The sequence below is a fragment of the Zonotrichia albicollis genome, chromosome 3 (genome assembly GCF_047830755.1).
Source record: "Zonotrichia albicollis isolate bZonAlb1 chromosome 3, bZonAlb1.hap1, whole genome shotgun sequence".
Lineage (NCBI taxonomy): Eukaryota > Metazoa > Chordata > Aves > Passeriformes > Passerellidae > Zonotrichia > Zonotrichia albicollis.
The window spans coordinates 101,217,858-101,232,446 of NC_133821.1; the positions used below are offsets into that span (position 1 = coordinate 101,217,858).

At 37.4% G+C, this 14,589-nt stretch overlaps 1 protein-coding gene across 1 annotated transcript in view; it reads right to left on the minus strand.

The window, feature by feature from the left end:
• Window positions 1-14,589, minus strand: part of ZNF292 (zinc finger protein 292) — a 53,700-nt gene that overhangs the window by 17,739 nt on the left and 21,372 nt on the right. The window contains exons 2-5 of the mRNA XM_005485964.4: window positions 9,892-10,046; window positions 9,332-9,410; window positions 7,860-7,995; window positions 666-868 (exon numbers count right to left, since the gene is read on the minus strand). Of these exons, the coding sequence (XP_005486021.2) occupies window positions 666-868; window positions 7,860-7,995; window positions 9,332-9,410; window positions 9,892-10,046 (573 nt within the window). The remainder of the gene's footprint in view (window positions 1-665; window positions 869-7,859; window positions 7,996-9,331; window positions 9,411-9,891; window positions 10,047-14,589) is intronic.

Sequence of the window (14,589 nt, forward strand, 5' to 3'; positions counted from 1 at the left end):
AGCAACAAAAAGACAGCAGAGACACCGGCAGACAAGAAAAGTGACATTTGCAGTTCGTTTTCCTTCAAGAATGAAAAAGGCTCAGCTAAAACTTTGGAGTGAGAAATGAAGATGCCACCTAAAAGAATGCAAAAGAGCAAAGCTGTCATCTCCTCTCTGACTTCTGTATTTAAATTAGAAGGATTTTATATTACAAACCAGATCAAAGATCTGATTTCACCTTCAATTGCACCCAGGAATTTGGGTGAAGTTACATTTATTCTCTGAACTGCAGGCAGCATCTAAAGGGCCCCATTCTATGTACCAGGTATACACAAAAACCAATATAGTTCAAGTAATAAGAGTGGGAAAATTATTAACTTCACTTTACTAAGGAGGTCTGAGGCAGAGTTTTAAAATACTTTAAGCAAAATCAAGCACAAAATTATGGCACAGCCAGAAAATGCCCATTAATGACTTAATAATACACTTCCATGAGTGTTTTGAGTCATTACTCAGCTTAAAAGTGACTGGAATGAAAAGAAAAAAATACCAAAAATATTTTAGATCATATTTTAAAAGAAAAAGCTATTCTATAAGAACACCAGCTTATGATTAGTGACTTTCTTTACCATTACCATTAAAGAAATAAGTCTAAGAAAAAAAGTTCTTTATTATTTACTTACTTCTTCCATTAGCCTTTCATTTGGTGATCCTGAACAAAGACAGACCAGGTAGGTTTGTTTGAAATTGCCTTTCCCACTGATTTCTGGATGGTCAGAGCAGAGTTTTGCCAGGGCAGTAGCTTGCGTTAATTGCTTTGTTTTCATTAGGTGCTTAATACGCATATCCAGCAGGACAGGGCCTTCTGACACTAAAAATTCATTCACTTAAAAAAAAAAAAAAAACAAAACAAAAAAAAAAAAAAAAGCCAAAACATTACATGCATGTTACAGAGTTAACAGACTGCACTTACTCATCATGGTTGACCCTATAATTTACACAAATCAAAACAGATATACAAAAGATACGAAGCAAAGATGAGAGAAAAGCTTCTCAGCGAACTGCACTTTTTATCATAAAGATTCCCTGTCACAGACCTTTTATATACTTGCAGGTTTTAATTCATTCTAATTTCTTGGCTAAACAGCTGCACACAAAACAGACTTAGAGATCATATAAATATTAAAATATTTAGATACCATTTAATTATAGTTCTACAGAAAGACAACACAAAGCGCCACTACTCTCACATCCTCTGTACACTTGTGCTATGCCTTTGCTAACGTTGCCTTTTAAAGATCTTGCTATTGAAGGATATATGTGATAAGTACAAAAGTTTCTGAACCTGTTTTTATTGGTGTGAAATGTTTCATATTATACGCACAGAATACAGTCAAACACTTTATAGTTCTTCAACCAAAGAATTTTCCTTATTTGAAAAATTGGCATATCTTGCATACATTTGACTGTGCATAGTCTAAAACTCAAATAGATAGATAGGTACTGAACTGGATTTTTCAAACATGCTCCCACCAGAGTCAAACTCTGTAGTCTACACTAACAGTCCAACTCTAGGTGCTCAACAGAAGGCATAAAAATTCTACAAAAAGGGGAACACGGGTTAACGTTCTGAATCTTCAATATATATCTTGAGTCTCATCCAGATCTTCAAGATCAAAATTGCTTTGGCTTTGAAGCATGTGATTTAGTACTACCTCTAGAACATTTAGAGTCAATTATTAAAACTAGACACATAGACAATCACTTTTCTCTAATCCTTTTGACATCATGCCCTCCCTGTTTTCACAAGGTAGATATATACTGCATAAAAAAACCCTTGGTTTTCAATTGCCCTCACTTCAATTTCATAACACATTCTCACATCTTTTAAAACCAGCAGACTTTTTCTACTGATTTTTGTTTCTTTTGTGAAAACTAGCACATTCATGATATGCTTTCAGTATTAGGAGTAAAATCTTGATCATTTCTGAATGAGATTTTTTCCAGCCTTTGAGTAGTCCCAAAACCTTCTGGTCCTCTGCAGAGCTCACGTTCTGATACATTTTGATAGGAACTGTCATATACCTTTTAATTTCCTAATCCTGAATTTCACCTAAATCATGTTGTCCATTCACTTAATTTATATTTTCTTGACTTTCCAAATCCTGTTTTGATTTGATGAAATAAGCACTTTCAACATCTAAAAAATTAATTCTCTCTGTAATACTTGAACTAGCAGAACACAAAACATGGTTTAATTAACAAAAAAGCTCATCTCATTCTTTGCTTCTCTCCATACTATTTAGTTTGATTCACTACTGTCTTAATTTCAGGATTTCTCCTTCTTCTAGCTGCTTATATGGAACATTACTAAAAGTCTATCTTGAAACCAGAATCAGGTCAACCATTTTCTTTACCACTTTAATGCACAAGACTTTCAGGCAGAAAATGTTGCCTTTTGCAGAAATCAGGCCTGTTAAACCCCATCATTATCTTTCAGGCATTTTCAGATTTATGGTTGGATTATCATTTCAACCAACTTCTTAGTTATTTGTCCATACTCTTGTACCCCGCCCACAGATAATCAGCAATGGCTAACTGATGCGTAAGAATATTCAAATCAAATGAGCTCCTTCTTCCTTTCCCCGTGGCAATGAAGCTATGACCAGATTTGCATGTATGCAGTAACAAAGGAAAACCAGAGCACACTAACAGACAATGGGTAAACGCTTGTTTTTGTATTTATTAGAGGACATTCTAAGCAGCAGATAAATGTTCCTTTAATGTCATTACAAATGCATTATAAAAGACATTCACACTCCTGCCAACCCACAAATGACCCTGTGACTAACCACATTAAATAGCCTAGCCTTGCTCTTCCTCCACCAGGTACCAATAATCCCTTCGCCCACAACATTTAGTCCTGGACAGTCTGTCGGGAATAACATTGGAACATTTCACCTTATTTCTGTAACAAGATACAGGAAGACCTTAGACTTTAAGATATATTGGTAATCCAAGATGTTTCACTCCGATTTATTACTATAATTGCTGCATTTAATATTGTAAACATTATATTCTATCTGCTAGTTCTCAATAATCCCCTTCCTTTAGTGTTTACTGCTTCAGCCAGCCTACCTTGCATAAGCATCAGCACATTTTCTGTTATCTTCTCAACAAAACACAGGAAGACCTCAGGGTTACCAGTTACATATTAGCTCTTAAGCCTTTATTCCAATCCCAGTGATTATAATCATTAAGTTTAACATCTGAAAGCTATTCAAAACATGAATTTTAATACATTTGTTTTGTAACTGAACTAAAGGAGACATTTCAAGAAAAAAAACAGTGCAGGGGTTACAGGACTAAGTTTACGGTGGGGAACAGTCTTAAGGATAAGATTTTGAGGTTACTGAGGAAGGTTTTGTTTATTTTCAAATATTTGATAAATACATGTTACTGTACAATGTAAATTTCAAAAGTTATTGTGGACAAATTGCTAGCCTACAATACCAATAGTAATTTATAAAAAGGCTTTGAGACACAAGTGCTTTTCTAGAAAAAAATCACTTAACCTTTAAGAGTGTAAACCCTGACATATTAAATGGGAACAATTATTGGAAAAATATTGAATGTAATTTTTCTGCAATGCTCTCTCCTCCATTAAAATTCACAAACATGTTTGTGCAAGACGTGCAAAATTCATATAAAATTGCAGAACATGAGGGAAAATGAAGATGTGCAGATAGCATCTGACAGGTGGTACTACAATCTACTAAGTCTAGCAAATTAATTTGGACAGACTGGGATCTAACCTTTTAGGCAGTTTCCCTCTGATTCCCTTGAATTCCATAGCTGGCATATCAGGCCCTACTACCAAGAGATTCCATGCAAAGTTCACAAGACGGATATGAACTTTTACTACAGGTATTGTTCGTACCATACATGGACTAAAGCAGAGAAAATGTAATCCACAGATTAGCGGCACATGAGAGCACAAATAAGCTCCAGGCACTAACAGGTTCTCTGTGGAAGACAGTCCAGATTAATGCCATGTTTTAGCTGACTTAAGAGCACAAAGAATATTTGCCTTACAAAGCACTCATAATCCTACTACCAGACCCCTCGTCAGATGTAGCAGAGGTACAGATTAATCCACCACCTTTATGTCTTATCAGCCTTGCTTTAGCCAGGGAGGATGAAGCCAGGAGGTGAATATACACATGGACAATCCATCTCCAAGAACTTCAGCTGCTAGTCAGGAAACAATGTACTGGCTTTGGCTGGGGTATGGTTAATTTTCTTCACAGTGGCTGGTACAGGGCTGTGTTTTGGATTTGTGAACACAGCGATGATGATGTGGAGATGCTTTTGTTATTGCTGGGCAGGGCTTACACAGAGCTAAGGCCTTTCCTGATTTCTCTGCTGCCAGGCTGGGGGAGCTTGGGAGGAGACACAGGTGACCCGGACAGGTGACCCCACTGACCACAGGGACATTCCAGACCATGGAACATCACACTCGGTACATAAGGCAGGAGGAAGGAGGAAGGGGAGGACGTTTGCAGCGATGGCGTTTGTGTTCCCAAGTGACCCTGAGGTGTGATGGGGCCCTGCTCTCCTGGGGATGGCTGAGCACCCACCTGCCCATGGGAAGCAGGGAATTCATTCCTTGCTTTGCTTCTGTGCGCGGCTTTTGCTTTCCCTATGGAACTGTCTTTATCTCAGCTTATGAGATTTCTACCTTTCCCTTTCTATTCTCTCCCCAGTGCTGCTGGTGGGGGAATGACAGAGTGGCTGAGTGGGGCTTTGCTGCTGGCTGGGGTTGAGCCATGACACCTTCTCCATCATCTTCAAGTCTTAGTCCACATATGCATTCACACTATGGGTGACTCTGAACTGACTTGATGCTTTCCATATCAACCAGGAGTTGGGACTCAGAATCCTTCATGCAAACATCTCAGCACAATTCTGCTGAATGCAGCATCAATCCTAGATGCCTCTGTGGTGGCACAGTGTCTAGAGAAAGGGTACAAGAAGTTCCAGGTGGCTGCTTTGAATATACCCAGGATGAAAACACATTTTCCTTCTCTCAAAACTGAGGCTACTTGTATCATTCAGCTTCTGGTGACAGGTGCTCTAACTACTGAAAATAGATCCACGTTGGCTGTTACATTCTGCCTGTTATCCACCTTGACAATCTCTGGATAGTGATGGTTGTATCCAGATTCTCCTTTCAGTGACATATTCTTTAGAGGCCTCCCTACTACATTTAAACTTATGAAAAATTCCAGAACCCAACTCCTGGCATCCAGGTTTAAATTCTAAGGATAATTGGAATTAGATAGCAAAAAAGCAGCAGTAGCCTGGCTTTTCATAAGGTTATCAAAGATCCTTTTCCTCTAGACAGTTCCTCCACTCACCCTCAGTATCAGCAGAGGAGATACCAATGACAGTTTTGAAGGATTATACCATCACTACAAGAAAATAATAATCTCAAGGATGGAGAAGTTCATGGTAAAGAGCACAAACCACACTGACAGAAATTGAGGATGGAAGTGCAGTGTTTTAACGCTGCATAGGCTATGGCATAACCTTAAACACTGTGGTGTACTTCAACTTTCAGTCTTCAGCACACTGAGCAATAAGGCTACACAGACAGCCACATGACCTCAGGAAACCTAATTTTCAGTTGTCATTAATTCAGACCAGTTTCAATTCTAGATTACTATCAGTCCTGATCTCACATTAAGCTATCTGTAGTTCAGAAGGAGGCCAGTAAGACAAAAGACCCACTATGATGTGAGAAAATTAAGACAACTTTACTAAGGCTTCCTTCTGTAAGCAATTAATGAAGTAGAGAAATGTAGAAAATTCCTCTCTCCAAATACAAGTGTTTCTTGTATATCATATGCAATCTTGAGGAAAAAAAAGTCATGCAGATGAAACCTGAAGTAGTAGCAGGTCCAGTCACCATGCAAATGCAATGCAATGCCTGATAGCAGTGCAGGACCTGTTCCCATGGGACTCTTACAAGAAATTCCTTAAAGATGGTAAAGTTAGCTCTCCTGAAGTCCATGGTCACAATCTTTCTTACTGCTCTGTGTCCTCCTCATCCAATACCGAACTCATGAGCAGGGTCTTAGAAAGACTCAAATGCAAGGCAATTAAATATTAATTAAACCTCCCTCTTACCCATACCTTACAAGTTACAATGGGAGCAGTGTGGTAGAGAGGAAGCTAGTAAAGGAGTACTCTGTGGGACTCTGAGGACTACATACTAATCCAAAGTCTGTATTAGGTGTATAATAAGTAACTAAAAGAAGCAACAAAATGCAAATCTTGTGGAAGAGTATGCCCAACTTCTGGAAAAAAAATAAATTGAAAATCATATTATATATTTACTGGACTTATCCAAGGGAGCTGTGGTAATTGGAATAAAAGGAGATCCAACTTATTTTCTAAAAGCACTAAAAGAAGTCCATCAAATCCCTAAAGATACCAAGCTCTCTTAGCAGTAAAAAGAAGAGCCTTGTACAGATAAATTATCAGTTAATGGAAAAAGGAAAAAAAAAAACTCCAAACAAACTCTAAGTGGGTTTCTGTAGGATCTGTACCAGGGACAGGCTTTGTCCAGCACAATTATAAACATTTGTAAAAGGGCAGAGAACCATGACAAAATATGCTGACAAAAGCAGGGTAGTAAAAACATGCCAACAGTCCATAACACAGCATAACAGATAAAATGTTGACAAAACTCCCAAAATTGTTTTCATGGAGGAAAAAACACAAGCCTAAATGTACATACAGGCATAATAGGGGAAAAAGCTAACACTGAAATAGGTACTAGTCCTCAAAAAAATGTCTTAATTCGGATTGAAGAAAACATTGGTTCAATGCTCAGTCAAGCAGCAAGGCTAATGTTATCAAAGTATTATTATTATTATTAAATATTATGAAAGGAATGTGGCAGAAAGCAGAAAATCATACTGGCTGCTGAATAAACCTTTAGTTCTCCATACAAGGAATGGGACAGTAAATTTGGAAGACACGTAAGACACTAGAGAAGAGAGAAGATGAGACATGATAGCAGTCTATCGAATCAGGTCTTTTGATGCATTCATTAAAAGATGTGAGAAGAGTTACCTTGGTAATAGATAGAAAATATCATATGAAAAAAGCAGGCACCAGGCTAAAAGGAGGCAGACACTAAGAGGAACTACTTCACTTGATGTAAGGACTGTGCAACTTTTCCATAGATGCTTATGCATGATGCTTTATACAGATTCTAAAACCATTTAGGCAAAGAATCAAAAAAACTACTAAGATTTATTCACAAAAGGATACCACTTCTGAATTGCAGTGACCAAACCAAAAATAACGTATCAGGGCACTATCCTTGTAAGCCTCTGCTGATCATATACTCTTCCCTATGCAACTACTGTTAGCCATTCTCAGAACTCAGCTCTAAATGAACTTCAGTAAAGGTCCTCTTGGCATTTCATAACTCAATAAATGACATTCTCATTTAAAAACATACATGAAGTTTTTATTTTTTGGGTTTATGTCAAATAAATTTTGCATATTAGTATTGAACTTACCCCATCATAAATTAGCCTGTATGTAAACTCCCTTCACATGGCTTATAAAGAAAATGGCAAAAGAATTTGGGGCATGATTATGTTTTATGCAAAATACCAACATTAAATTATTTGTATGTTACCATGAACATACTATCTTAATAGTTCAGAAAATGCTACATACATATTTATTAATATAGCTTATAAATTACCACAAACTGTATTGAACAAAAAACTTCCGTTGATCATAATAATATTTCAATATACCATAAAATTGAAGTAAATAACTCTAAATTTTACCTTTATCTGGGTCCAACTGTTCCTGGGACAGAATACCACACAATACTGGGTTCTTCCACACTCCCTTCTCTTGTGTAAGTGTTGTTAAAATGTGCAGTTCTTGGCTGCCATTTTCCATCAAGTTTTTATGAGCCACCTGAATAATGTATTTTACAAAACAAGGTATTGTTTTAAAAAGACATAAATAATGTGTCTTTCATACTCCTTTGTACCTTATGTTACCACATTAATGCCTTACCAGATAGAGTTACAGGTATAACAAAACAACCTTAACCTTCAGCCTATATAGGTTTTACTTCTGCCTCTGTTGCCTGAGATATAAGCTGAGAAACCAAAACAACTGAGTGCTTCAAACTCACCTTGAGATTTATTAACAGGGCTACTTCTGAAATTTCTGAAACTAAATTTTGAAATAGGCCTCTCTTAAGAATGGATGAGCAATTTCTCTAGTCCACATATTGTTCTGGTACCAGGTGCCTAAACTTTATCTTCTCAAGCTCTTCAGCAGCTCACTTTCTATGTATTGGAGACAGTGAAAAAAATATTTTTATAATGTCGAAAGATTTTAGCTGTTAAGATCTCACAGCATAGTTCTATGCAAATATGAATAAACAGGCTGGAGTCTTAAAATCACTTAAAATATCTTCCATGGCATTTATATAGTGGAATAAATTCTGTGAGCAGATGTACATTTGGAAGCAAAACAAATACCTGCAAAAATCTGTGGCTTAACTAGCAATGCACAACTTACACTGGTCCTTTAAAAATAAATGAGCCAAGAAATGGCTCATTTTTCTTTTACTTTTCCACCTGCTCTCAAGGCTGTGGAACTCTCCTCAGCATCAAACACATTTCTTCAGAATTGATTTATATAAGGCAATTGCTAGTCAGAATTCACTCTAAAATAATCAGCCTTTTATCTTCCCATGTCATTTAGGCTCAGAATCCAGAGGTAACTGTATCTGGTCTTTTCATTATTATCCTTTTCTCCCCCTCCCCCACTTTCCTTTTTTTTAAAAACTGTATGCTGGACCTCCCACTACATATTTCTGATAAATACTGAGAAGCAGAACTTGTTCCAACACCCTCCTTTAATGCACTGCTCAAACCTTAACCAGCCAGTGTCCTGTGAGAGATTTAAAACCCTTCAGTATCAACTGAAGTTCATAGGTTTCAAACATACAACCATATATAGTACCGAATGACTTATATGATAATATTTAATTTCTAAAAGTGTTAATAGTCAACTGTATTTTAAAACATGAATCTTATTTCAATAATCTATAGCTATTTTTTTTCTCCACAGCTGCTGCATGCAGACAGATGATATTACCTTCAGCAATTACTGCAGAGTATACAGGATTTCCAGCTGAAGGCCTTGCTCCTTACAGACAGGCTACATACTTAATATCCCCTATGGTTTCCAAACCATTCTGAAAAGCTATTTTCTTTATTTTATGAATTAAACTCACCTGTACAAAAGCCTGAAATTCTTCCCATTTATTTTCAGGTAAGTCCAGAGGCAGACACAGTAGAAGTTCAATACAGCTTCTAGAAGTCAAAAAGGAATTATTTGAGGAAATTTTTGACATTGAAATTGTATAATCAACAATTCTTTATTCCAATATCAAAATAGTTGTTTGAAACACTAGCCACAAAACAGTTTGCTTTTTTGAACACAAAGAAAAAGAGGCCATGAACACTCTTGCAGAAACTGTAAAAGCAAGCTCTCTAAAAGACACTATAAAAAAAAAAACCATCATTGAATCCAACTCTGTAAAAGCCTGTGCAAACTGATGCCCTTTCAGATTGTATGGAAATCAATAATAGCAAAGTGTTTCAAGCCAGGAATGTTGGCTTGCCCTAGGTCAGGAATCCTTCTTGCCTTAATTCCAGCAACCAGATATTCTCCCTCACATACAGCATCCAGCATGAGGAAGGTAGGTGCTCATAACTGGATTGGGAAAACATTTAGGCAATGAAAAGTTAACACCATACAGACTGGTTTCAGTAACCAGAACACCATACTCACAGTGCTAAACGTTCCAGCACAAAGGCAACGTTTTCACACTCAGAGGTAAGGTAAGGTCGTGCTTTAACATAACTTCGGATAGCCACCGTGTACACCTCCAACAGAGGCAGAGGATCTTCCGATGTCTTCCACTTTTCCGCATATTCCAACAAAGTCTAGTTAGGAAAAGGAAAACAAAATCCAAAAATCAGGAACAAATGTAAGTCTAAAGTTTTAAATTTCTCACTAGTAGATCTCCTTAATATGAATTACATATTCTCAAAGCATGTTTTTTTTCCTTAAAATTTACTATTTCATTAACAACTGACACTTAAGACTCCACACACAATCATTCTCTGATCATATAAAGACGTTATGACTGACACTTTCTCCCTGTGGTAACATCAAATGATTCATTTTACATTCCTATTTTCCAAATAGAAATCTGAAGAGCATATCATAGTTAAGGGACTGAAAACTTATTTTTAGACATTCATCTCTACAATTCAGCTTCTAAAGCAAGTAAACTTGAAAGTTTTAAGTCTTTATTTTAATTTTCTACTTCCAGGAACAGTTTTGTTTTCCCCCTGCCTTGCCACCTTGAAGATACAGATATCTTCAGGACATTGCTTTTCAGAGGCTCTGAAAGGAGTATGTTCTATGCATTTTAAAGATACCATCTGTACATCAAAATCTCATTAGCAAAAAAAGTGGTTTCCTACTTGCTACATGAATACCTACAAATCGTGATTTCAAACTAAAACTCATGAAAGTGATGAAATAAACATCAGCAACCAAAGTGCAGAGGACTTCTATTCATTTCAGTAAATGCCAGGGGACTCAGACACACTTAGGCAAAGTCATCATCCCAACCACATACCCCATGGATCTCTGCTGTCACACCTAGGGTAACTTGATGGATTGCAAAGTAATCCCTACACCAAGGTTGCATGGACTCTGTCATATTACAATGACCAACTGTGCTGTTTGCTTCTTGAGGGGCATAACACGCAGAAAGCTGAGAATAAGAGAGCAGTTTTGGCTGTCTGACGCCCTGCCAAAAGCAGGGCCATTATGATATATAGCTTGGAGGAATATGTTGATGGAGCTGTGTGTATCCTGAAGAGCAGAAACTCTATAGCCTTTACAGGCAACCTGTTTCTGAGTGTTTAGAATACCATTTACTAAGATTTTCCTCCAGCAGTATCCAGAGAAGCAGTCCCACAGGTTCTCAACAGAGGGGTTACTCCCCCTCCAACTGGTGCTAGCACAGCTGAGAGTGTAGCACGTGCTCAGCCAGGGCCCACTGGAGCTGCTCAGGAGAACAGCTGGGCTGCTGCCCAGAGCTGCTCCCAAGCCTCTACTGGTGCATGGGCTACACTCCCTCCCACCCGCCAGCTTCGTGCTCACCTTAGCCACTATGTGTCAGTGCATTCCCCCTGGATGCTGAGCTCCCTCCCAACAGTCTCGCTGACCTCTCTCTTACCTTGCTTGCTCCCACCAAATACTATCATCCACAAAAGTGCTAAAGATATGCTCTGTCCCTTCATTCAGTTACTAGTAAAGAAATTAAGAGACTATTTGCTCCAGTATTGAGCTTTGACAGGAAGCCACAAGCAGCTGGCTGCCATCTGGACTTTGTATTAGTAAGTGTTTTTGGGACCCACACTTCAGGCAGTGGACTACTTCATAGATTTGTTTATAAGAATACTACGGGAGATGAAATATTGGACCTGCTGATCTCTGGCAGAAAAACATCTGCCATTATCCCCTTGTCTGCACAAAAGGAAATCAGATTTGTCAGTGTGAAAGCATGTCACACAGCTCATTGTGTCAAGGACATTTAGCAAAAGTCACAGTTCTCTTTTTTTTTTTTTAAGGTCAGCTGTAATTAAACTAATTTTGACAACGTTTTTTCAATTCTGACAAGGTTTGTTCTGGTAAGGAAAATCAGAGCCCTCTGAGCAACAAAGCTCTTCTGTGACAGTTTCCCACACACCTAAATAAGAAACAGAATAAAGTGGTTCTCAACTCATTTAACAACAAATGTTGAAAATTTGTTTAATTTCTAACATATTAGTACAACTATCTAAAAGAATTTGCTATATTTGGGATACAATGCAACTCAAATGATAAAAGAGAACTTGGTGCAAATTTATGTATCAGAAAGTAAGAAAACCAATGTTAACTATTTTAGAAATGCAAGCCATCATATCAAAAAACCAAGACAAAACAAAACTAGGTTTATTCCTGTATTCAAATCTAGTTTAGCTAAAACGCTAAGCTTAAGTTACATTCAGCATCGTCTGTCTGTACTGCCTTAGCCAGTGGTAATGTTAAGAACATACTTAAAATTCTTATATTTTAATATCCAAATAAATCCTCTCAATAAAAAAATGTCAACTACACTGAACAGATTTTTTTTTCAGAAATCTGTTTCATATGGTTATTTGCAATTACAATACCATCACCACATTATATATCATTCACCCAAAACAAAAGCCCAAATGTATCTCATTCAAGGACATAAAAAGTAAGAAATATGCAAGTTTTGGCAAAGTGCTTCACTAAAGCCTGGTTTGGTTTTAAAGGCAATCTTACCACACAATCAATATGTAAAGAAGTTACTCTATCCCTCTCCTGCAGCAGAAGATGCTTCTGAGCATCGAGTGCTTCCTACTGGAACCCTTAACCTGACTGGAATATGGTGTCTGTTTTACTGTAACACCCAATTTGATGCTCTCCTAAGAGCAGCAAAAAAGCACCACAGATCACTGCAGAGAAAAGATGGAAGAGCAAAACAGAGACAAAGCACGTAAGAAAGAACAGAGGAGGACTAGATAAACAAGCTAAGAATATTAGCAAACAGTATTTCAGCACCACTTGGCAATTTTGCTCAATGCACTAGAATAATCACAAAGCAGTTGCCTTGAAAGAATCTTGAAAGAAACTCCAGCAAAAAGTCTCCCTTTGTCCTAATACTCTCATAAGCAGAAGTACTGTGATTTCCATTACTGACTGGTCATATGTGACGTTTAAGGATGCTAGTGGCAAAACAGCAAAGCTGAACAAAAAACAGCCCCGGAAAGTATACTTTATATTCTTCAGGTTTTGGGTCTTGGAGCAGTGTTTTGGATAGAAAAGGCAATAACTTCTTCCCCTTGTCTAGCTGATATAAGCAGTCACCTTAAAAGAGTGAATAGCATAAGCTTCAGTTCACATGAAAGCCAAGGACCTGTAAAGTGACCCTCTCTCCTCATACTGATGTTGTTCCTTGTTAAGAATTCACTAGAGCAATCAATAATGCACCTTTCATGGTATAGTACTTGCAGAAAATTTAAAATAAAAAGCACAGTCATATAATTATTTTTCCTTTTGGAGTAAACTTTTTCTTCTTTTAAGCGCTTTGGAATGACTTGCATTTTGTACTGGAGAAAACACCCCACAAGTGCTTTTTGTTGAAAGAGTATTTCAGCTTAACCGATTTCACACTTGCTTAAAAGACAATTTTCCCTGTAAAGGGAAAATGTGAAAACAAGTTGCTGGTGAGACTGAATAAAAGAGGGACAAACATGCTAATTTGAAATTCAGCACAGTTTACTGTTCATACTGATTCACAGACATGCTAGGAAAATTCTTTGCATTAGTTTGGAATGCTACTTAAGTCAGACAATTAGCTTTGTAATTGGTGATAAATAGTTAAAACTAACACTGTCATATAGAATTCCTTCCCTTTCTGATTAATTTGAACAATTTACCTCTCTTTTCAGACTAAATATATATTAAAAAACCCCAAACCAAACCACAACAATAACCAACCTCCCAAGTAGTAGCTAACATATAAGACCAAGGCAGTAACACTACTTTTACTCATCTCCTCTTCAAAAGACCACAGCAAACAGCAAGATTAATGTAAGCTTTAGTAAATTAAGGACATTTCCAACTTTGCAACCAAGCCAAGAAACATATCCTGGAGCTGTCTCAAAGTGTTGAGGAAAAGAAGTAAGAAGAAAGGGTAAGAAAAAAGAAGGAGGCAGGAAGATATAACTAAACAATTGGTCATCTAAGAAATGTGACTGAAGAGTATCAAGAATATTCTCAGCTGCCATTGCAAATATGAGAACCTAAGGAAGAAACCGTCCGGCTCAGCAGAGAGACACTGATTCATAACATGGCAAGGGACCACTGAGAGCTGAGACCTGTAGCAACAGGATCAGGAGATCTCAAGTCTCATGGTGGGTGGTCAGCATGCCAAAGAACCACCAGCTAGGCAGGACCACCATCCAGTCTGCACGTGGGGAGATACCAAAGGCTGCTGACCCATTATGACACAACCATGCAGGAAGTCTCCCTGCATGGAGAATAAAACCAATAGGAACTTTGCAGAAATACCATGTAGTCATTAATACCAGAAAACTGGATGAGAGAAGAATTATAAAAGCACTGGCAGAAACTATGACAGTCCAACAAAGACCACTACAATCTACATTCAGATTATTGAGAATAAACTGAAGTAAATCAAATCTCATTTTTAAGATATGAAGTTCATTAGCAGTTAGTCAAAATATATATAATCAACAGATTGGCAAATTCTCAGAATACACCATCTAACAAAAAGTATTCAGTGTGTTGGTGACCTGTTACTACCATCTTTTTAAAGTGGCAAACACACTGTAAAGAGGAAGAAGTTTGTACTATAACACAGTGGCACTAATTTCA